Source organism: Manacus candei, unplaced genomic scaffold (assembly GCF_025592945.1).
Source record: "Manacus candei isolate 608988 ecotype Guabito, Panama unplaced genomic scaffold, ASM2559294v1 h1tg000066l, whole genome shotgun sequence".
In the NCBI taxonomy this organism is placed as follows: Eukaryota; Metazoa; Chordata; class Aves; order Passeriformes; family Pipridae; genus Manacus; species Manacus candei.
The window spans coordinates 504,061-528,311 of NW_026138114.1; the positions used below are offsets into that span (position 1 = coordinate 504,061).

At 51.0% G+C, this 24,251-nt stretch overlaps 1 protein-coding gene across 7 annotated transcripts in view; it reads right to left on the bottom strand.

Moving 5' to 3' along the window:
* Window positions 1–24,251, bottom strand: part of MAP4 (microtubule associated protein 4) — a 142,860-nt gene that overhangs the window by 79,072 nt on the left and 39,537 nt on the right. For all 7 annotated transcript variants that reach the window (XM_051806041.1, XM_051806040.1, XM_051806045.1 and 4 more), the window contains exons 3-4: window positions 16,538–16,807; window positions 9,375–9,440 (exon numbers count right to left, since the gene is read on the bottom strand). In XM_051806041.1, the coding sequence (XP_051662001.1) occupies window positions 9,375–9,440; window positions 16,538–16,778 (307 nt within the window). In that variant the 5' untranslated portion in view covers window positions 16,779–16,807. The remainder of the gene's footprint in view (window positions 1–9,374; window positions 9,441–16,537; window positions 16,808–24,251) is intronic.

The following is a 24,251-nucleotide window of genomic DNA, read 5'->3' on the forward strand; positions in this document are numbered from 1 at the left end:
GCCCAGGTTGCTCCAAGCCCCGTCCAACCTGGCCTTGGACACTTCCAGGGATCCAGGGGCAGCCACAGCTTCTCTGGGCAACCTGTGCCAGGGCCTCCCCACCCTCTGCAGGAGGGGTCTCACCTGAGGGGCCAGAGGGGCACAATTCCCCCCTCCCCTGCTGCCCACGCTGTGGGATCAGCCCAGGACACCCAAAGCCTTTACAGAAGGAAGGATTTAGGAAACTGGGAGCACAAATTCCCATCTTTTAGGCCACATTCCTTCTCCGTGGTCAGTGCACATCTCCACCACTTCCACACAAAACCTGACTATTGACTCACAGAGACGTGGAGGAGCACGAGGGATTCAAGGACTGGGAGCTCTTAAAAACACCACTTTTAGCCCAGATCTGCAGTGTTTTCTCTCCAAGCTGCTGCAAGACACCGTGTGCACTTAGAGAGCCATTGTTTGTGCCTCACAAACACCTCCTCAGTGCAGAAGAGCTCCAGTGTCCCTCAGGTGCATTAACCCAGGCACTACAGACAAGCTGTGATAATAAATGTGCACTGAAGTGGCAGATCTGAGCCCTGGTGATCTCCTGACTCATCTCCCTGTGATCCAAGGGCTCAGTGACTTTGTTCTGCTGCACCAACACTGCACTGAACACTCCAGACCCTGATCTAACCCTGCTCTAACCCAGGGCGTGGCAGGGGCTCCTGGTTTTCAAAGCTACATCCTGTGCTGAACAACAATTTACCTGATCTTAGAATCCCAGACTGGTTTGGGTTGGAAGGGACCTTCAGGATCACTCAGTGCCACCCCCTGCCAGGGGACACCTTCCACTGTCCCAGGTTGCTCCAAGCCCTGTCCAACCTGGCCTTGAGCACTTCCAGGGATCCAGGGGCAGCCACAGCTGCTCTGGGTAAGCTGTGTGTTACATTCCCAGTGTTCATAAGCATTTCAACAACTGGAACATTTCCTCAGGCTCTCTGAACTGCTGGGTCATGGTTCCCGTGGTCTCAGGAGCTGCTCAGCTCCTGCAGCCGTAGGAACCCACGACCTCCTCTGCTGAAAGAGCACCAGGACCCCACAGAGACAACCCCTCATCCCCCACCCACCCTCCAGGAGCTGGGGGGAAGCTGCACATTCCCTGGAAGGGTCTCTGTCCCCCACCCAGGGTCCTCACTGTGGCCAGGGACCAGAGACCCCTTCAGCTGCCACCTCACCTTCCTCCAGACACCCAACTGCCCTTCCCCATCCACCCCCAGCCTGAAACACTCACCCCCTAAATCAGGGACACACAAACCTGAGTCATCCCCGGCACAGAACTCACCAAACCTGCTCAATTATTCACTTTGCTGCTGTTTTTAGACCCAAGCCATGGGAAACGTGAACTCCCTGCTGGTGACCATGGCTGGTGCAGCCCCGGCCTGAGCAGCCTGAAAAGCTCTTCCTTAAGCCCGGAAAACACAAAAGCCTCTGTGAATAAAAGCTTGCACCGAGAGGGAAATACACAGGCAGGTAAAAGAGGAAAACCAGCTTTAATTAAAATGGTTTTAATTAAAAAAGCACTGCTGTAAGTGTCCTATTTACAAACACTGAACAGAAGGAAGGAATTTCTTAGGGGGTTTGTTCGGGTTTTTTGTTTGGGGTCTTTTGGTGGTTTTTTTATAACTGTCAGTTTCTTGTGGGTTTTTTTGTTGTTTGGGGTATTTTAACTTTGTGCACTCCCAACTCACCAGCAAAAGGGGGTTTGATAACAGCAGAAAGGCTGGACCTCAGCTGAGGTGGCAGCTAAATGCTCCCATGGGATACATCATCTCCTCAGGAATACTGAACTGTGGATTCCCCCAGATGCCATTTTTCCATGAATCCTCACAAAAGCAGGCAGATTTTTAAGTACCTTGTGAGTCCAGCATGGAAATGAGCATCCACCTCATCCATCCCCAGCTCCCTCTTTATTCCAATCCACTGTGGGAAGGAGTTTTCCTTCTCTGGAGTTTCATGCCATACCCCCCAAAAAACAAAATCACGTGGCTTGTGGAAATAACACATTAAAATGGAAATTAGGCAAACTGATTCTTTAGGATCCCAGGATGGTTTGGGTGGGAAGGGACCTCAGAGCCCACCCAGTCCCACCCCCTGCCATGGGCAGGGACACCTTCCACTAGCCCAGGTTGCTCCAAACCTCATCCAATCTGGCCTTGGACACTTCCAGGGATCCAGGGGCAGCCACAGCTTCTCTGGCCAACCTGTGCCAGGGGCTCCCCACCCTCCCAGCCAGCAATTCCTTCCCACTATCCCATCTCTCCCTGCCCTCTGGCAGTGGGAAGCCATTCCCCCTTGTCCCTGTGCAGGGGGGTCTCAGTTGAGGGGGCAGAGGGATCAGCCCCGGGCACAGGGGGTTCTGGGTCCCAGCACACACAGCCGGGCACAGGGAGCTTCTTGTTCACCAAAAAACCCCCAAATCCTTCTCAGGGCTCTCCATCCCCTCCCCACACAGCCTGTTTGTGTTTGGGATTGCCCTGACCCCTGTGCAGGACCTTGCCCTTGGCCTCGTTGAACCCCCTGAGGTTGGCACGGCCCCACCTGTCCAGCCTGTCCCGGTCCCTCTGGGTGCCCCATCCCTTCCCCACAGCTCGGTGTCCTCAGCAGACTGGCCGAGGGGGCCTCAGTCCCACTGTCCATGTCACTGACAGAGCTGCTGGACAGTCCTGGTCCCATCCCAGCCCCTGAGGACCCCACTGCTCACTGGTCTGCACTGGGACACCGAGCCATTGACCACAGCTCTGAGTGGGACCATCCAGCCCATCCCTTGTCCCCGAGTGTCCCATCCATCAATCCATGTCTCTCCACTTCAGAGACAAGGGTGTCCTGTGGGACAGTGCCAAACACTGTGCACAACATCCTTGTCTTTGAGGGACATGTTTCCAAACCTCTGCCCAGGCAGCAAATGGTTCCAGTTTGAGCCATTTCCCTCTTCCAGCAGCACCACAGGAGCAGTTAATCCAGACATGCAGCTCCTGCAGGAACCAGCCATGGACAAGCAGCACAACCCAAGAGATTCTGAGCACAGAACAACTCTGCAGAGGTTAGTTTGACACGTTTATTAGGGTGATTTATTGGACAGCAGTTACAGTCAGTCATACAGAGCATTGCAACCATCGGTTCAGAATCAGCAGTGACAACACACAGCGTGCAAGCACAGCAAGGTTTAGGACAGGAAAGGCAGAGACCATCCCCAAGGGCTGGAGAAAAGTATGGACAACAGGGAATTAAACAGAGCAACACTTTTGGTGGCTGCCTGGCTCTCTGAAAAGAGAAGCTGTCCAAGGGGACAGACCCACTGCTGCACACTCAGGCACTGCACTGAGTCCTCAGGGAGATACAGTTTCTGGGGGAGACAAAAGACCCCACATGGACCCTCCACCATCCCCCAGGTCCCATCCAGCCCCCAGGGAAAAGCACAACCATGACATGGCAGAGCTTTGGGTGAGTCCTGTGAGGAAGAACCACCCCAGACACACAGAACAAGCAGCTCTCCCTCTGCCCACGAGTGAACCCGATGGCATTTCAAATTATAAAATAAACAGGGATGCGAACGTGGGGGTGGAAAATAAAGTGGGGGTGAAATGGAATGAGCTGTCCGTGTTTGCAGCTGAGACAGTGACTGAACCTGGGGCTGGAGGAGCAGCCCTTGGACTGCTCAAGGCTCTGCTGGGCCTGGGGAGCCCCATCCAGCCCCATCCCATCGAGCCAGGGGGGCCCGACCCCCCTGCCCACCTTGCTCTGCAGCCAACGGCTCCAGGGGCCACACACCCCCCTCCAGCCAAGAGTTAAAGCATTATTGCATTTCAATACAGTGTTCAGATAACCTGAAGCCTTCTACAATTCAACCTGAAAATGTCTCTCTGTCAATCATCATCTACTCTCTATTCCTGGGGCACAGAGAGTTAAGGCAAAAGGTGAGAAAGGATGGCTGAGGAACCAGGTTAAAGGGATGCTGCCTTGCTCCAAAATCAACCTCATTTACAGAAAAAGGAGCTATGGAAAGGTCTTTGGAAATAAAACCAAGAATGCAACAATCTCCTTGCATGGCCACAGACACCAAAAATCCCCTGAGAGGAAAGAACAACACGAGGGGTTCAAGGGTTGGACTCCATGATCTCCTGGAGGGCTTTTCCAGCCTAAATGACTGGGTGAACTGTGTGGTGTCCTGGTCAGGTTGGCACATGGGACCAGGAAGGGAAGAGCCCAGTTTTGGGAGCTGGCAACTCCAGGCAATGGAGTTTTCTCAGAAACAACAGCTACTGACCTCAGAGGAGAAGCCACCGGTGCTACTTGTTGGGAAACTGGCACCACAAGGATGTCACAGCCACTAAACAAGGCCCTGAGTGGTGGGCAAAGCAATAAATTGGCACCCAACGAGAGGAGAAAAGGGTCAGGTCCTGCTGCACATCACTGAACAGGACAGGGGGTGCCAGCTCTGGGCACTGCCACCCTGGGTGGGGACTGTGGGAGCTCTCACGGGGAGAAAAATGGTCATTTCAATAAATCCAGGCTGGCTGGGTCACTGATGGAGGGGACTCCTCAAAGCAAACCCTCTGGGGGCACTAAGAGCAGGACAAACAGCAGGATCCACTCAGGGGGAGACCCCCAGCCCACAGACCCTGAGTGGAGCAGCATCATGGCACAGTAATGGGCACTAGAGGGTACCAGGGGCACTCAGGTGGAACCTGCCCTCTTCACAACAAGAAAAAAATATTTTTAGGCAAGTGAAGGTCTTAGTGCACTTCTTTTGTGCAGTTTGGGCAATCAGGTCCTACCTTGGACTGGATTTGGGTTCAATAAAGCCCCGTTATCAGGTGTTGTGGGCAAAGGGCCTTTCACAACACAGCTCCCCTCACACAAAACATTCCCTCACCTACACAAACCCCAGCTGAGCCTGTCTCGGGTGAAATACTGCCTTGTCTCTCTCAATTATTTCCTCCTTTCCCATTCTGTTGGTCTGGTTTGTGTTTGGAAAGCTTTGCACTGCTATGGACACAGCAGGAACCTCACTGCACTTGCTGAGCTCCTGCAGCTCTGTTTTAGATTAAAACAGGCCCCTTCCTTCTGGTGCTCCTGGAAATTTTCAGCATTATTTCAGGGCAGATTTTACAATTTAGTCCTTTGGTTTCTCTCAGATTATTTTCTCATGGCAGGTAAGATTCCATCCAAGGCTGTCACTCCCCAAAGGAAGCCTGAGGGGTGAAGTTAAAGAAAGGCAAGTCCCTTTCTTAACTTCCAGGGTTTTTGGGAAGGAGCACAACAGCAAAGCAGCTTCCTAAGGCAGGAATTTGGGGTTGGCTGTTTTCCTTTATACTCCCAGTTGATGGCAAGTGCTCGAACCCCATAACCCACCCCAGAGATGATCCACCTGTACCTCAGGAAACGTGGTTTTCCCTAATCTGTTTCTCAGGTCTAGCAAGTGCTACGATCTGGAAACGCCCCTTTTGAAGAAAACAACATTATTACAGATAAAAACCTGATGTGGGAAGGTTTTAAAGCAGCAGGGATAAAGGCAGGAGCTCTACAAGGCTGTGGTGAGTGTGGGGAGGAGGGGAAGGAGCTGCAGTCATGGTGCACCCATCCGCTAGGAAAGCACAACTTGGAACCTCCAACCTTCTGTCGCTGAGCACCCATGAAAACGGAGAGAAATGAAATTTAAAAGTGACCAAACTGAAAATGGAGCCGTGGTTGTGACTCAAAACCCGAACGGTGCAGTTCAGAACATCATGCACGTTTGTGCTTACACAAGGAGAGGAAGGTTTCAACAAGCACTGCAGAGCACAGGGAGGAGGAGAAGGAGGATGGAGCGCCGCCAGCACGGCCACCCTTTGGCTTCTTCCAAGGAGGCAAAGCAAGAGCTCTGTAAAATGCTGAAGATTTTAGAAGTGTAATGGCAGGTAGAAAAGGACACTGGTCTTGTGTCAGTGGCAGCCCCAGTGTTAGGAGACAGTCTAGGCTTCTAGGAGGAGAAAATAGAAGAGAGGAGAAGAAGAAGGAGAGGGAAAGGGGATGGGGAGAGGGGCAAGAAAGCGCAAGTGGTTAGTAAACATGAACATCCAGGTAGCACACACTGCTCAACAAGCAATACTTCATTTAGTGCAGCCAGGAGATTTGCCAAAAGCCACTTTGGAGACCCGTGGAATGAATTCTGCTTTTAGGAGAGTCTGGGGACGGAGCCGCGCGCGACGCTGGGCCGTGCTCGGGCAGGGTCAGCGACACCCAGGAGAGCTCAGGGTGCTGCCCAAGGGCACAATTTGCACTGAAAACAAAGTATTTCTGTGACCCAATCGTGGATGTGAGAATTCCAAGCCGGCTGGCTGGAGGGGGAAGCCCAGCCAAGGGGAGCATGAACGTTGGGATACTTCCCCTGGGTACTTCTCACCTGCCAGCAAGAGGATGAGCAGCACCTCGGGCAAGAGGCACCCAGATCAAACCATGTGATCATCCTTGACGGATTTGTGGCCAGAAATTTGGTTGGTTTTTTTATTTTTAAACATAGAATTCCTTTGAACTCTAGGCAAATATCCTATTTGCAACGAGGAGTTGCAAATCGAAAATTACCCACGTTATTTTTTAATTTTAAAACTTCTGTCAGAGCTTTACTAAGCCCTGCCTAATCTCTGCATGGTGAAGGGGAGCAGTGAGGTCCCTCCCTCCCCACCTTATGCCATCTGGAATTATACACTATTAATGATTTCCCTTGCTGGTTCCCTCAGCTCTGTGCTTGCCTTCTCTCGGAATGCTGCTCCAACTGCTCCATTTATCCTTATAAGGAAGAACTGGATTAACAGCAAGACTTGCAGTGGATGTGCTGAGCACCCAAAGCCAGATGCAGCTCTCAAATTCCCAAAAAACACCCCCCAAGCCAGACACCAATGGTCACGTAGAGCTCAGCACTGCCAAGAACTGAACCCCCCCCGGAGCCGCTGCCTCCCTTCCCAAAATCCTGACCTGTGCCCATCCCTGCAGGAATGCTTTAAACAGCACTGTCAGAGCCAACAGAATTCAACACCAACGGAGGGTTTGCCCCCCAGTTCCAGGAGTTTTGGGTTTCTGCCATGTGCTGCATTAAGGGGATGTTGGAGCAGGGCATGGGTCTGGAGGCAGCACAGGCTGCCAAGATTTCAGTCCTGACTAATTCCAAGCTCTGCACACCCCCCCACATGTTGTAGATAATGTTGCAAGTCATAATATCAAGTCATCACCTTGTTTATTTGATTAGTGAACAAAGAAGTGCAGCAAAGCTTCCTGTGCTCCAGCCTGGAGAGATCTGTGTTTGTGCCATCAAACAGCCTCCCAGCACCTTTTCCTTGGAGTCTGTTCTACAGTCCAACTCCAACCCAATTCTGCTTTTTAAAGCTCTCTCTGTGGCTTTCAACACTGGGGTTTGTAGCAAAATGCTGGTTTCCCTGAGCATCACCTTCCTCAGTCCTCCCTCGGCCACTCCACTTCCCACCTCTGCACTGGGCTCACATCCCACATCCCTAAAAACCACTCCAGCTTTCAGACACAGCTTAGGGAACAGATCCAGCTGGAAATAAGCCACCACAGCTTGGAGGTGGCTTAGGGCCAGGGCCTCCAGGGCTGCTTTGGGCAGCACCACCTATGGCACAACCTGGTCCGGGCGCTCCTGCAGAGCATCAGCTGCTGTTCAGCCCTGCAAACCCGATGGAAATGCAGCATTCCCCCTCTCCCTGATGGATAACCAGGGACATTTCAACGTTCCACCAAGGAGGGGGGCAGGGGGGAGAGGCTGTGAAGGAATTGTGTCGTATCAGCCCTCTGTTGTTCTGGAAAGCCTAATTAAGTTGATGCCCACGACTCCTCAGCTCTGACGTGCCGCTCCCACCGCTTTGATGTGGCTTTTAGACAAGACTTCAACAAGAGGAGAAGAGATCCAACTCTGCCCCACAAAGAGGGAACACATTAATAAATTAAAAAGCCTCAGACACATAAAAGTATCTCTGATCAAAGTTGTTAACGTTTAGTGTGTGAAGAGTTAAAACCCCCACAAAGCAAGAGCGAAGCAAATAAAGGATTTTTTAAACACAAGTCAGAAGTTCAGTCCAAACATCACGATGCATTTAATTAGTCAGAGCCAGAGTATCATAAATCTGATTATATTTCTGTGTCCTTTTAGTTATAAGTATCAAAAAAGAGGGAGGAAGTGTCCTCAGGAAGGTTCAGAAGTGTTCTTAATTTCAGTTTAAATGACAAAAGATGCACAACTTCATCTTGACTGAATTTACAATGTCAAATTAAGCACAAAGATCAATTTTCATATTCCCATCCTCAATAAGGGCACGAAACTCACACTCTAAATCACACTCTAATATTCTAAAGAGAATTGTAACAGAGAGATGTTTTAATTCATCCCCATCTCCCAAACATTCATCATTATTTCCTGATTACTTTTTTTCCCTCGGGGCCACGCCCATGGATCAGGAGGGGTGTAATGCTGGGAGCACCCAAACAGTCTTAGCAATGATCTGTACTAGAGATGAGCTGGAGGGCACGACAAGAGAGACCCAATAAATAGTTCTTACCAATGCCAGGATGACAACTGCCTTTGGAATATTTTATCCTCAAGAAAAGAGAGATCCCACAGTCAGAGTCCTCACCACGGAAGGAAACAGATGGGTTGGAATTGTGGAAGTCACAGCAAAGAAGACTCAAAGGGAAGCAGTGTTTAACTATAACTAAGAAAAGACCAACCTCAGCACATCAGGCTGATTGGAAAGATCAATAATTTTCCAGGTTCCTCACAAGTCTGAAATATTTCTCCACTTCAGTCACGAGTTTCTTGCAGTCAAAACCATCCTAATGCTACAGAACAGGGTCCAGAAGGCCTGGATGGCACCTGGGACAAGCTAAAGGAGGTGTGGGAGATGTTTCCAGCAGGGGAGTTTGGGGTGGGAGGAGAAGCTCAGAATTCAGCAGGGTCATGGCACTGAAGAAAAACTGCACCAAAGGATGGTGGAGTTGGACAAAAATCACTGTCAGTTCACAGGGAACAGCAGGAGTCACGGGTCAGGGAGAGCTCAGCTCTGGATGTTATGGACTGGAAAACCATTTTTATTACAGCCCTGGATGTTGCCTTCCCAACAACTGACCATGGATAAAAATATAACACCTTCAGAGCAAGGCTTTGTGCAAATGAGCCACTTCAAACTCCAAAGAAAACGAAGCTTTACTCTGCCAGGAATTCTCTGAAAAGATCATTAAAACAAACACAATCCCCTGGGAGGAAATCAGACTCAAAAAGAAGATGCATTTGGCCATGGTGAAGGTTCAGTGCTCTGACAACAAACACAGAAGTTGCTGTGTCTCCACCAAACACGTACCTGTGTGATGATCTCCCAGGCCATGGTCACCGTTCTCCACCACCGTGGGGCCACAGGCTGAGGAGTCTGCAGGGAATCAAAGCAGCTGTTAACACTGGATGCAGCCAATCTTAACCCAGAACCCAAACCCAACACTGGGAGGACTCAATGGAATGGTTTGGGTTGGAAGGGACCTTAAAGCTCGTCCGGTCCCACCCCCTGCCTTGGGCAGGGACACCTTCCACTAGCTCAGGTTGCTCCAAGCCCCAGCCAACCTGGCCTTGGACACTTCCAGGGATCCAGGGGCAGCCACAGCTTCTCTGGGCAACCTGTGCCAGGGCCTCCCCACCCTCCCAGCCAGCAATTCCTTCCCAATATCCCATCTAAATTTATCCTCTTTCAGCTTAAAGCCATTCCCCCTTGTCCCGTCCCTCCAGGCCCTTGTAAACAGTCCCTCTCCTTACCACACACAAGGTTTGGTTTTTCCCCACCATGAGATGAGCTTTCAGGTCCCTTCCAACCCAACCCACCTGGGACTCTGATTTTATGACACTGAGCAGTTTTAGGTGAGCGTAACAAGCAGCACAAGCCCCGAGAGCAGCTCAGCTCCCCGGGCCATCAGCTCTGCTCAGGGGCAAGGAACACTCAGCTCTGGCTTCAAACAGCCTGAAAATAAATACCAACAGCTCACTCCCAGAGTGACACACACTCAGTCACCTGGAGCTGCTGCTGCCCCTTCCCTGAGCTCATTTTATAACAAAGCCATGGTGCCAGTGTCCTTCAGGCACAGCTTATTCCAACCCTCAGGGGAGCACATGGAAAAGTCTTCCCAGCTACATCAGTGGCTCACTGTGGTGTTTTAGGAAAATTCTACATGAACTTGCCAGTTTACAGAAAAACATACACCTACACCCTCCTGAAGGAGCTGAAAATACTCCAGGGATCCCTGGACCTGCTTCTCAGCAGCTCCACACACCAGCTCCTCCTGCTGCCAGGCTTTACAAGGGCTGCTGTTCACTGGAACAGTGGGATGGTCCTAACTAGGAACTGGGAGAAGCACTGGCAGTCCCTGAATTCCCTGAGCAGCCCAGGCAAGGAGAAGTGGGGGGCCTGGGGTGGTTGGTACCACACTGTGTCACAGATGACAGGGGTACACAAGCAGGAACAGCCACGAGATCTCCAAGGAATCACAGGGGAGCCACACAGGACCTGCTGGACCCTCCTGGCAGCAGTGAGGGAGCTCAGCCCGGCTGCAGGGATCACAGAACCTCCTGGGCTGCAAAGGACCCACAAGGATTATTAAAGTCCAACTCCTGGCCCTGCATCAGCAGGAATTTCTCCCTGGAAAGGGTGGTGAGGCCTTGGCAGGGGCTGCCCAGGGAGGTTTGGAGTGCCCAGCCCTGGAGGTGTCCCAGGAAGGCCTGGCCGTGGCACTCAGTGCTCTGGGCTGGGGACAAGGTGGGCATTGGGCACAGGGGGGACTTGGGGACCTTGGGGGGCTTTTCCAACCTGAATGATTCCCATGATTCTGATGCCACCACCTTTACTGATGCATTAAACCAGGGAGCACCTGGAAGGAGTCTGTGTGCCCCTGAGGTCAGCTTTGCACTGCTCAGGGCCCCTCAGGGGTGTCTCAGGTTTGTGATGACCCAGTGCTGTCAGCTCTTCAGAAAACAAGCACTTCACCTGCAGGAAGGTTTCACTGACAGACTGATCTCCAGGCACAAAAAGAAAAGCCAGGACACCCCCACCTGTCCTACTGAGGGCTCTGCAAACTTGGAACAAGAAAACCCTACCAAAACACCAGCCAAGCTGCCCAAACCCTGTGGTAGATGGAAACAAGGGCAGCTCAGAGCCAGTGGTGCCCCACAAGTTCCACAGAGCAGGATCAGCACATCAAACCCTCGACCAGGAGAAAGCTAAAGGAGATTTTTGGCTCAAAGTGGGTTCCTAAACGAGCAAAAGACTCAGAAATGCCGTGTCTTTCCTTGGGGAGGATAAAGAGCAGGTAAAATCGCTTCCTTTACAGCTTCAGCTTTTCTGGAAGAAAAGCTTCCAGAAAAATCAGGTCAAATCAAACCAACTCCAGGCAGCATGAGCAGTTGTTATTTTTATGGCTCTGAAGGTCAGTGCCTTTGGAGCAAATCAATCTGATTTGAGTTTGCTACAGCACAAGTGCAGAGCACCCAGAACCTTCCCGGGGCCGGGTCTCCTCCCCTCATATTCTAAATTGCATAAAACCAAAAACATGTCAAGATGTTGTAACGACCTAATCCCCATCAGAATCACAAGATAGTATTTGCATCTGGCTCGTGGATCAAAGGATTGTTTTTATATAAACAAATTTAAGGCAGCACTGGCTAAACCGATAATCTCAAGCAAATGGCCAGAGCCAATATAACCCCCTAAGCTCCAGCAGGGCCCGGGCACAGCCCAGGCAGGGATGGGACCCCGAGGGCAGAGAGAGCTCTGGGCAGGACAGGTGGGCTGGGAGGAGTTAACCAGGAGCTTAATCTATTTCAATTTATAGGTTTAAATGTTCTGTCTCAAAATCACCTGCAGAGCTGCCCCAGCCCTGGGAACAGCAGCAGGAGGACGTGGAGCTGCTGGAGAGAGTCCAGAGGAGGCCCCGGAGATGCTGCCAGGGCTGGAGCCCCTCTGCTCTGGAGCCAGGCTGGGAGAGTTGGGGGGGTTCCCCTGGAGAAGAGAAGGCTCCAGGGAGAGCTGAGAGCCCCTGGCAGGGCCTAAAGGGGCTCCAGGAGAGCTGGAGAGGGACTGGGGACAAGGCATGGAGGGACAGGACACAGGGAATGGCTTCCCACTGCCAGAGGGCAGGGTCAGATGGGATTTTGGGAAGGAATTCTTGGCTGTGAGGGTGGGGAGGCCCTGGCACAGGTTGCCCAGAGAAGCTGTGGCTGCCCCTGGATCCCTGGAAGTGTCCAAGGCCAGATTGGATGAGGTTTGGAGCAACCTGGGCTGGTGGAAGGTGTCCCTGCCCATGGCAGGGGGTGGCACTGGATGAGCTTTAAGGTCCCTTCCCACCCAAACCATTCTGGGATTCTGTGATTTAACAGCTTTGGGGCAGCAATGGGGCTGGACAGACTTTGAAGGGGAGAAGGTTCAGTGTATCATCTGAGACAAAACCACAAATCTCATCATTTGCTGATTTTTCTTTGATCCCTCTGAAACTTCAGCGTACACAGAACATTCCCCATTCCCACTCTCATACGTGACAAGGTGTCTGAACTCCCTTTTGCAGAAGCAAATCCTGCTTCAAGAAAGGCATTAATCCCTCATTAGTGGGGAAAGGGAGGGAAAAGGAAAGGAATCCTGGTTTGGCCTCGGGTCTCAGGCTCTGGGGCTGTGTTTGCACGGCAGGGCAGGGTGGGCAGCACCGGCTGTCCAGCAGTGTCCACAGCACCAGCAGAGCCATCTCGTGGTGACACATCTGCTCCAAACACCCCAGAGCCACTGCCCAGCTCTGTTCAACCCAAACAACCTCAGCACTTAGTGCTGCTCAGGGTTTGTCCTGTCGTGGTTCAAGCCCAGCTGGACAGGAACCAGCAGGGAGCAGCTCAGTCACTGCCCCAGCCCTGGTGGGGAGAACTGGGGAAAGAATAAACCTTGTGGGACCAGAACAGCTTAATAACTGAAATAAATATAATAATGTAACAATAACAATGAAAATGAGAGAGAGGAATTGTTTAGCCTGGAGAAAAGGAGGCTCAGGGGGGACCTGGAGCTCTCCACAACTCCCTGACAGAAGGGGGGGTCTGGGGGGGAGTCAGGCTCTGCTCCCAGGGAACAGGGGACAGGAGAGGGAACGGCCTCAGGCTGTGCCAGGGGAGGGTTACATCAGAAATGAGAAACCAAGAAGTCCTTGATTCAGGGGGGGCAGGACTCGGTGACAACTAAAGCATCAGTGTTATCAACGTTATTCTCATACTAAACCCCAAACACTAAGGAGAAAATTCACTCTACCCCAGCCCATATGAGGACAGTTCCCTACAAAAAACTGCATTCAAGGTTAAAACTCACCACAGTCTGTGAACTGGGCGAGTGCAAGAATGAAAAACCCAGTGACTGAGCACAAGGCCACGAACCAAAGGCACAGACCTGCCTCTGCACAGCCCCTCACCAGTAACAATCCTTCCAGGGACAATCCTGGTCCTCGCTTCAGCTGAACCATTCCACAGGAGCTCCTGAAGCCCAGAGTTCACCTTTCCCTTGGAACTTGCTCCCACCCAACCCTCTCCTCCCTCCTGCTCACACCTCCCACCACGGGAGCCCCTCAGTGGGACTGCTGCTGCAGCCTCCCAGGCTTTCCCTGGGAGCTCCACGGTGTCCTGAAGCCCTTGGAACCTTGGAATTGCTAAGGAAAGGCAGCTGCAGACAGGCAGCAACACACACCCCAAGCGATCCCGGGGTTACGTAAGGCCCACGAGGTCACAAGGGGATTATCCCAGAATTTGCCAAATTACTTTGTCCAGCCAGGTGCAAGGAAGAGTAAACCCCTCTCTCCCTAAGCTACGCCTTTCCTACGTGCTTTCCAAGTGAAGTGTTATTAAAGCTTTATTCCAGGGCAGATTTGGAGGTGACCACAGGACTGCTCCTCCCCACCTCTCTGCGCTCCCCCAGCTCCACCACGGGGCCCAGCTGGACGTTAAACCCACCTAAACTCGCTCCCTGGTTTAGGAAACAAGTGAAAGAAAAGCCTTGGGCAGAGCTGGACCAGCTAGAGCCTGACAGGATGGATGATTAAACCTCTCCTGACTGGGGAAAGCCAATCTCAGGAGCACAGCCCGTGCTGTCGGAGCACATCGGTGCCTTTTAACAGAAATAAATGAACAAGTGGAGGCTGAAAAGCCTGAGCTGGGCAGGCTGCTCATCCTTCAGGAAAACAGAGCTGTCTGGAGCCTGGGACACGGAACTCCTGGAGCCCAAAAACTTGGTGTTACCCCCCCCCCACTGCTCTACAACCCCCCATTGGGACCCCGGAACATCCCGGGGCTCGTTTATTCTGTTGCCTCAACAAATAAAGCACATTCTGCCTTACTGTGCTTTTAAAGAGTTACAAACATCGAATAAACCTCCTGAAAGAAACAGGAATCCTCCTCAAAAATGGGTAAGACAGACTGGGATGTTCCAGGACCAGATCCCAAGGCTGGCCTGTGGTGACTGAGCCTGGTTTGGGCTGCAGAGCTTCAGTCCCCCCCAGCCCAAGGTGGGAAGGCTGACAAACCCCACTCAGGGCAACTTCTCCACTTTCTTCAGTTCAGGGTCTTGTTTGCATCTTGCCAAAGATTTAGATAATGCCCAGAACTGCACTCCAGCCATCCCAAAAAAGGGAAAAACAAATCTCCAAAGCAAGAAGAAGGAATTGCATCCCCCCCCTCCCTCCCTGCCACGAAGGAGGGAAACGAGCTCTGCTCAAGGAAACCCAAAAGGCCTCGTTACACCCACTGCAAGATCCTCAGGTTATCTGGAATTGTGAGTAAACTTCCAGGGATACACGTCTGGGAGGACACACTTAAGGAACTTACATTTTACACCAATATTGTTACTGATTTTAGCACCAAGAAACCCTGGTGCTGAGATGGTTTAGAATCTGCAGCTTCTAGAACAAAAGGATCATTTTAAAATACCCTTAAATCATATGCAAAGTGCTAATAAGTCTTTGTGTTTTCCTGTTATTCCCACTTGTGCAATGTTAAAATATATATTTATATTATATAAAATTACATATTTATATAACATAATGTATTGTATAAATATGTATTTATATTATATAAATATATTTATATAACTTAATATATATGATATATAGAATATAATTGAATATAATAATACACATCTGAACTGCCCAAAGCTCCACGTTTTATGATCTCTTTGCTCACTTCCATCCTTCTACTCATTTGTTACCATTTAATGCTTTAGGTCAGTATGGAAAACTCAAAGTTGTATTTTCTGTATCAAAAGGGACCTGATACAGTTCCAAACAAAATAAACAAATGCCTTAAACAGACCAGAATTCCCCACTCTGTGATCCTGGAGCTTTTATTTTATTCTGAGGAATCACATCCCACTTTTCTCAACACTGATGAGCAGCAGGATTAAGACAAAAAAAAAAAGAAAAACTTTCTTTTGAAAGAAGTCACCAGGTTATCAGAGCACAGGTTTTCTTCTACACAGCACAGACTGAGGCCACAAAATAAGTAAGATCATCGAGGCACTGCTGGTTCCAGGTGACAATTCCCACTTGGCTGGGCAGGGAACAGAACCCAGGCAAACAGGGAAAGAACTTAAATTACTCACTGGGAAAGAAATCTGATGGATGGCCCCCAAATCTCACTGTTTTCCCTTTCACTCGGCTCAGGAAGCAAATCTCTGTTTAAAACTCTCCTTTTCCTAAGGAGTTTCTGATAAAGCTCTTAACACTGAGAGGTTGGTGAGGCACCACTTCGAGTCCTGGGGCAGGTCTGGGGGCTCCAGGACAGGACATGGGGAATGGTTGGACTTGATGCTCTTAAAGGTCTTTTCCAACCTTAGTGATTCTGTGATTCTAAACATAAGCTGGGCTGGAAAAGGTTCACAACCAGCAAAGACAGCACCATGTTTTACTATAAATGCACATAACCAGCACACAGAGGCAGCAAGAAATCCAAATAAATAAACCCTTGGAGCAGAAACATGGGATTTGGCTGTCAAACATTTGGGTGTGAAGCTCTCAAAGGGGTGATGAAGAGCAGCAGCTCCACATCCACCTTTGCCCCCTGGATTTGTCACCACCACCCAGAGCTGTGGCACCTTGCACAGCTCTAAGAGTTTGGGAAATGGTGTCTGCAGAGCACAACATTTGGACAGTGCTTTGTCTGAGAACCCCAAGACAACCCAACTCCCAAAGATTAATATTTTAACAGTATTTGATAATATTTACATGATGTTTTATCCCAGCATCTCCTGGCCCAGCAACGAGAGCTTATTTTAGGGGCTGAAGGACTGAAGAGCAGAGAAGCGACAAACAGGATTTGATCTCAACCTCTGCTTTTCAAGTGAGCTGTTCAGAGCAAACCCAGCAAGAGACAAAGGCCTGGCCCAGCACTGTCCCAGCACTGTCCCAGCCAGCAGGAGTGTTCCCTGAAGGGTTCTGCTCTGGGTTCTGCTCTGCTGCTTCGGGCACTTACGTTCCACCTGAATTCCGTCGGGGTGGGCTTTGCCCCTGGGCTCCTGGCTCCCGGGCTTGGCCTCGTCCTCGTCATCCAGCAGTGGCACATAGTCTGTTTTATCCACCGTCTCCCCAACCACATCATCGAATTTCTCTGCCTCCAGCGTGGCAATGAAGTCCCTTTTCACCTCCTCCTCGATCTCGTGGGGCGGCTCCGTCAGAGCGTCCGCCAGGCTGAGGTTGTGCTCCAGCTCAGCCATTGCAGCACCTCTGCAACCTGCAAAACCACCTGGGGAGGGAGGAAGAGAAGCAAACACCTTAATGAGAGACCTCTCATGGTTACCCCGTTTGTGCTGCCCAGGCTGTGCCCTCACATGGTGACAAACGTTTGCTTTGGTGCTCAGTAACTCCCAGATGTTCATAAACCCCCCACACTGGCACAGAAACAGCTGGGTCACCCAAATCAGGGTTCAGCTCCATTTCAGGGGGTGTTTTATCAGAGTAACCTTCAATAAAAACTGTTAAAAAATCCAACCTGGTCAGAATAACCCTGGTGTGACCTTGGTTTGTGCCCTGCCCCAGAGCTCAGAGTTAATTACACACGCAAGAGAATTTAGTTCTGGGGCTGACTCCACCCAGCCTCCCCTATGGAGATTAGGATTTTCCATAATCCCTGATGTATATATACTGCAGTGAGGCTTCTGATCCCCTTGAGAGGGTCCTGCAGCATGTTTATGTCCTCAGCAAACCTCGCTAATACCACCAAACCCCCTCCAGCCCCGGGATTTGGGCTCGAAATCGGCATTTTAATAACGTTTACATGAAAAAACACAGCAAAGAGCACACGTAGGCATTATATCCACAGCTATGACTTGGAAATGAAGGGGAAATAATCACCCTTTCCCTCCCTGATTTGCATCCCAGCATTCGATTTAATTCCTGGCAGCCAACAGAAAATGCACCTGAGCTGACTCATCTCAACCCTCCAGGTTGGCACAACACACACCCAGCACCAAGCACTTATTTTTTTCATGTTTCGTCCTTTTGAGGTTATTTTTGGGAACAACAGCCAGCGAAAACTGCTGGGAATTTAAGGAGAGCTGTCTAAGGGAGCAAAGCCACCACTCTGGAGTGAGAAAAGGCCCTTTTTGCCACGTTCTCTCAGAGCAGAGTCAGTCAGAGCTGCTGAAGAGTCAAAGGGATCAACAGCTCCATCTGCAGAAACTGTCTGCTGCAAACTGGAAAAACCCCAAACCAGAAAGGGCCAAGAGTATCCAAACTGGTGTGTTTCCAGCTCCTACTGTGGGAGCTCAGCTTCCTTGGATTTTGGTCGGGGTCTGGAAGTGCAAAGGGATTTGATGCTGCTCTCACTGATGCACAGACTGTGCAGAGACTCTCCCTGGAATGACTGACTCTCCCTCAGGAGTCCAGTGAGCCAATGCAGCAGTGCCTGGTTGGGAATTATTAGGGAACAAGAACATGGAAGTGAAGTTTAGAGTTCCAACAACAAAAAAGAAAGATATGAAGGAGCTCAGGGAAAGTGATTCAGCATCTCAGAATCAATTCTCACTATACTGAAACAAGAACCACCAAGCCACACTAGAATTCCAGAATGGTTTGTGTGGGAAGGGACCTTAAGGATAACCCAGTTCCACCCCCTGCCATGGGCAAGGACACCTTCCACCAGCCCAGGTTGCTCCAACCTGGCCTTGGACACTTCCAGGGATCCAGGGGCAGCCACAGCTTCTCTGGGCAACCTGTGCCAGGGCCTCCCCACCCTCCCAGCCAGCAATTCCTTCCCAATATCCCATCTCTCCCTGCCCTCTGGCAGTGAGAAGCCATTCCCTGTGTCCTGTCCCTCCATCCCTTGTCCCCAGTCCCTCTCCAGCTCTCCTGGAGCCCCTTCAGGCCCTGCCAGGGGCTCTCAGCTCTCCCTGGAGCCTTCTCTTCTCTCCCAGCCTGGCTCCAGAGCAGAGGGGCTCCAGCCTCTCCTCAGGAGGACCTGGAGCTGAGGACACAGCCCTGGAGCCAGGACAAGGCACAGCCACAGCCCAAGGAAACACAAGGGGCACTTGTGTGTTGGTTAATGAGGGGTGACCCAAGTGGCCACTGTGCAGCAGCCCAGGGTCACTGACTTCCATGGGGGGGCAGAACACAGACCCTCTTGTTCCACAGGAACAAAGGCTCCTACTCCTTGAACTCCAGGAAATTCTTTGTCAGCAGTACAGGGCCATGGACACAGACAACACATACCTACAGCTCCAGCCCCTCCAGGGCACTCACATTCCTCAGGGACAATGGGATCCCACTGCCAGTGCTGTCTCTGTAATTCCAGGCAAGTATATTATGGAAACTAATTCAGTTAAAACTCTCCTTTTTCATTCTGAGAACAATAAAAGGTCAGACTTGCAGCCAGATCACACTTCAGGCAGCAACTGCACTTTTTGTTGGTTTAGATAAAGGCCTTGAATCACCACTTGGAATTCTTCAGAGGTGAAAGGTTTGGAGCTTTTAATCCCCTGTGTGGGGTCACAGCTGAGTGAATTATGGTTGGTAAAAATGCTGGGTTTAGACTTAAATGATAGAGCCTTATGAAAAAAAAGTTTCTTTTGGAGTTCTTGACTGTTTTCAAGACAAACCATCAGCCAGATGTGCCCACAGCTGGCCACATTACCCTGCAGGGAGCATCAGCCAGGGGAGCCACTGCCAGGAGTTTTACCTGTGCATTGCAAAGGCTCTCCCAAGGCAGAAATGGGGCTCAGAAATGGCCAGTTCTCATCACTGAGTCCAGCTGTCCCCCAGCACTGCCCCACGGCCCCAGGCTGCCTCTGGAAAACACAGGAATCGAGACCACAGCCAGAAAATCCAGAACACCCCAAAAACCTGGGGAACAAACCAGCAAAGGCTGCAGTGAACACACCTCACCCAGCCTGCCTGACTCACTGGGCAGTGTTTAGGCAGCCCAGAAATTATTCAGTCCTGAGATATCCAGGCACTTTCTGTCCAGCCCTAAACAACAGTTGGACTGGATGATCTCAGAGGTCTTTGCCAACCTTAATGATTCCATGATTAACTGCACTATAATTAATGGAGTAAATGCCTCCAGAGCCCCGGTGGCAGCAGGAGCTGCTTCCCTTACTCCATGTGAGCAGGAAGCAGTCAGGAATTCTTAAACCCAAATCAAGGCTAATCCCACCCAGACCATCCTCTAACACGTGAATATTCCACCACAAGCAAATGATGCATTCACATCATGCTTTTTTGGGTCCAAATTTTGGGGGTTTCTGTGTCCACGTTATTGGGGCAGCACTTGATGAAATTGCTGCCATAAAATACATGGCATTTTAGGGGTTTGATGGCATTGACAGTGCTGCTATTCCAGACCTACACGGGAACTAGGACACTAAAGTGATCTACTTTCTGAGGAAAAATAATAATGAGGTCATGCAGCCTTATCAGCAGGACATTTCCTCGTCCATATTTAGCCAAATAGGGAATGCAGAAACTATGTATAAAAATAAATCAGTGTAACTAAGAAAAGCCAATCTGCATTTTTGGAGCAAACACGGAACTGGTGTCTCAGACAAGCACCTGGTACAAACCTCCCTCACCCAGAGGCTGCAGGAATCCCCCACAGCCCAGGGGGTCAGAACACCCCTGGGAATCTCTCCCTCTCCACCTCTGCTGTTAGAGAAGCCAAACTACACCAATTCCCAGATTCCCAGGGCCTGCAGAGTTAACAAAGACAGGAGGAAAACGAATATATTGCACAGGTTCTGCCCAAGGGTAGAAAGCAAATCCCAAAGAACATTCCTTTGTTGAGCAGTTCAGGGAGACAGATGCTTCCTACACCACTTCCATTCTCCTGGAACAAAGTCAGCCAGGAAGCAGCAAAGAATCTTCACCAAGATGGTCCTTAATCCACTGCTTCCATAGCCATGGAATCAGACATTCCCAGAGCCCAGGGAGGATGGATTCTGACACGAACCTTTAGGATGAAAGGGCAAAACTGAGCAATGGCTGAGGTTTGGGAAGGCAGAGGCTCACAAATGCACTAAATTTCTCCCTGGAAAGGGTGGTCAGGCCTTGGCAGGGGCTGCCCAGGGAGGTTTGGAGTGCCCAGCCCTGGAGGTGTCCCAGGAAGGCCTGGCCGTGGCACTCAGTGCTCTGGGCTGGGGACAAGGTGGGGATGGGGCACAGGGGGATCCATGGGCTGGGAGGGCTTTTCCAGCCTCAGTGATCCTGGGATTCCATGATTCCAAACAATCCTTCAGCTGAGAAAGAGCTGCCAAGGTCCTTGTGTTTGTTAAAGAGCAGAGGCAGCAGCCATGGGGTGACACCAGCCTGCCTGGCCCCAGGTTTGCATCCCTGGGGGACTCACCAAGGTGAGCAGTTTGCTCCAAGGAAGGTGTGGAAGGAGCAGACCACGGCCTCACCAATCCCACAGCTGCACTACAGCCAAGGAAAAGGGTTTTCCTGGAGCTGGACACCCCAGGAGATCTTCAAGCCATCCCACAGCAAATCAATCGTGTTCCTTTAATTCCCACATTATTTTTCTCTAAAAGGCTTGTTTAGATCTCTCGGTGTTCCAGGCACAGCTGATCTGTCACACTCAGGGTTTGCCCCATCTGTTCCTTTCCGTGCTCAGAATCCTTGTGCACGCAGTGAGGAACCTGTTTGTTGGGAAAAATAAAATCCATCTTCCTGGCAGCTCCTCTGGAAGGTTCAGCAGAGTTATTTTAATCTCTCACCCACATCACAGACCCCCCTATCCTGGAGCCTTGTTCCAAAGAGCTCCTAGGTTTCAGCTGTGGCTGCCCCATCCCTGGAAGTTGTCCAAGGCCTGGTTGGAGCAACCTGGGAGAGAGGAAGGTGTCCCTGCCCACGGCAGGGGATGGGACTGGATGAGCTTTAAGGGTCCCATGCCTGCCATGGGCAGGGACACCTTCCTCTCTCCCAGGTTGCTCCAAGCCCTGTTCAACCCGGCTTTGGACACTTCCAGGGATGGGCTGTGAACTCCTCAAACTGCCAAGAACTCCTTGCCCAAGTTTTACTCTAAGTGACCCAGTGGAACAACTTCCAGAACCATCCTCTCACCCAGCCTCCCTCTGGAAGCGGAGATGAATCAAATGGCACTTCCATGAGCCGCTGCCTCCAGCCTCCCAGCCAGGGAACAGTGGGATTTGCTTCCTGAGCTCTGTGTTTCCATCCTGCAGCTTCCCTGACTGTGCTGTTGTGTTCCTGCCTCCGGGCACGCACAGCCTTGGAATCCAAAGTTATGAGCAGCCTGACCCAGATTTGGTGTGAATCGTCTGGAGATGGAGAAAGGGGAGAGTGGGCAGGGGGTGCCCAAAAAAACCCAGCACTTGAAAACCCGTGAAGTGTTTAAACAGCCTCGTGCTCGGTGTGAGACACTGACTTACTTCCCTGGGAATTCTGGCCGAGGGAAGGATGGTTTTTCCCAGAGGAGCCCACACAGGTCCCAGTTACACAAGGCAGAGTGTGCCAGCCCTGCAGTGACAGTGACACAGCACTTCAGCCCTGCCAGGCTGCCCGGATCCCATGGGGAATGCACAGCTCTGCCCTGCTCCAAACGAGCTGCACTCGCTCTCTGAGCCACCCCCGTGCCAAAGGGCTGAGAGGATCACACCCAGGGGAACAACAGAGCAACCTTTCCCCACTTTTGTCGGTTCAGAGGAGACTCTGAGTCCCACATCGACGAGCAGCACGTCCACTCCTCCGTGAGATCCACCTGCTCCTGTAAAATTAGCTGCTCCCTCCACACGGAACAGAATCCCTGCTGCGGGAGCGGGGCCGGCTGGGCCATAATTCCCATTTCTCTGGGCTAAGTCAGGCTGCTTTTCTTAGCCGAGGCTGCTGAGGCGTGAGGGAACAGGAGAGCAGAGATCTGCTGTGTCATCCTCCTTCCAGAGCCCTGGAATCCATGGAAAGGGTTCCTGCAGCCACCCTTCAGAAGGAGAGGACACAGCCACCGGTGACGTTCCTCACATTCCACAACAAATCTATGACCCGATTTCATTTTTGATCATTTTTTTGGCACACTCTAAAACACTGGGATTCATTCATTTATTTTTTTTCCTAAAGTCAAACACAGCAAAAGTTCTGCTTTGCTCCTGCAGCTGTTTGGAGCCACAGGAGGTCCCTCAAATCACCAGAAGCTTCTCAGAGGCAAAGAGATGGAGGTCAAGAGATCGTAAATAACATCTTTCCAACGACATTTAAATTCGTGTTCAACTCAACTGCTAGAAAAACCAGCCTCCAAATGTCCTGAATTCCAGGATTATACTCAGGAATAGGCTCCCAAAGATGCCATCATGTGCAGGTACCTCCCCACTGACAGAGAGGAGTCCAGGCCAGATGCTCAAGACCTGCGGGACCAGCCCAAGTACCTGACACCACATCACTGAACCACGAGTTAATTAGAAGATTATGGACATTTCCATAGGAAAATCCAGCATCAAATTCCAACTCTGGGGCACTGTTTAAACCAAAGTGCAGCCAGCAGCTCCCTCGGAGCTCCTGGGCCAGCAGAGAAGAGTTTCCAGCTCTGCTTATGAAAAGCAGCACATCAAATATTATTAATTTCTAATGCTTGTTTGGGCTTTCAGCAAACCAGGATTTCAGGAAGAGTCGTGTCACAAACAGCCAGGTTCTCCTTCAATCCACAAATCCAGCAAGAGAGTTTCCAGCTATTATTTATATGGATGAAGCAATTCCTGCCCTCCTGTGTGAGGGACAAGAGATGTGGTGGGAACAGGGGAGGCAGATTTGGGTGCAGAGGAGGCAGATTTGGCAGAAATCCTTCCCTGTGAGGGTGGGGAGGCCCTGGCACAGGTTGCCCAGACTCCTAAGGTCCCTCCAACCCAGACCATTCTGGGATTCAGGATTCCAACCCTGAAATGCTCCAAAGGTTTGATGCAAACCTCGGGTCACTTCCACAATCCCTTTGCAGCCATAAACACCAAACACGGTGTTTGAACTTCTCCCTCCCGACGGTTCAATGAAGTTGAACTCAGACTGTTGAACCCAGGATTTCAAGACCAAGGCAGAGCTTCAGCCACTATTGCTTCCTCATAACTGTCATTTCCTCTTCCATGTCTGACACCTCCCAGCTTCCACTTCTCGGGTCACCAACAACCTCTCCCTCAGCTTTCGACCCAGACATCTCTTCCCACTTGAGCCTTTAAAAAGCTACACCCCAAACCCAGGTCAGACCAGCTCTGAGTGACGCTGCCCAGACACCAAAACACTCCTGGAGACTCCCAAGCTCTCCATGGCCTGTCCAGCTGTGGGCAGCTGAACCTGCACACGAGGCAGATCCAAGCAGGACAAGGAACGAGTGCTCCAAGTCTCCCTCTTGGGAGAGGAGCAAACCTGTGTGCAGGGATGAACATGAGCAAACCCACTGGAGTTGGGAGAGCCTGGGGGGAACAGCAGCAGGTGTGCACTTTGGATAGGGAAAAAAGCCTGTGCTGGGAAAGAAACCAGCTTATGGAATTAGAAGGGGATGAGTGGCAATGGATACAGGAGTCACAGAGGGCTGGGCAGGAGCTGGACCACAGCACAGCTGCTGGTCACCTTCCCACTGTGAGAAGGGGAAGCTGCACATTGACCCACTCACAGACACAAAGGAAAGCAGCACAGCTGTGTTCCAGATGGGATCACAGACTTCTCCAGGCAGTGGCCAGGAGACAAGCTGGGCAGCAGTTCCA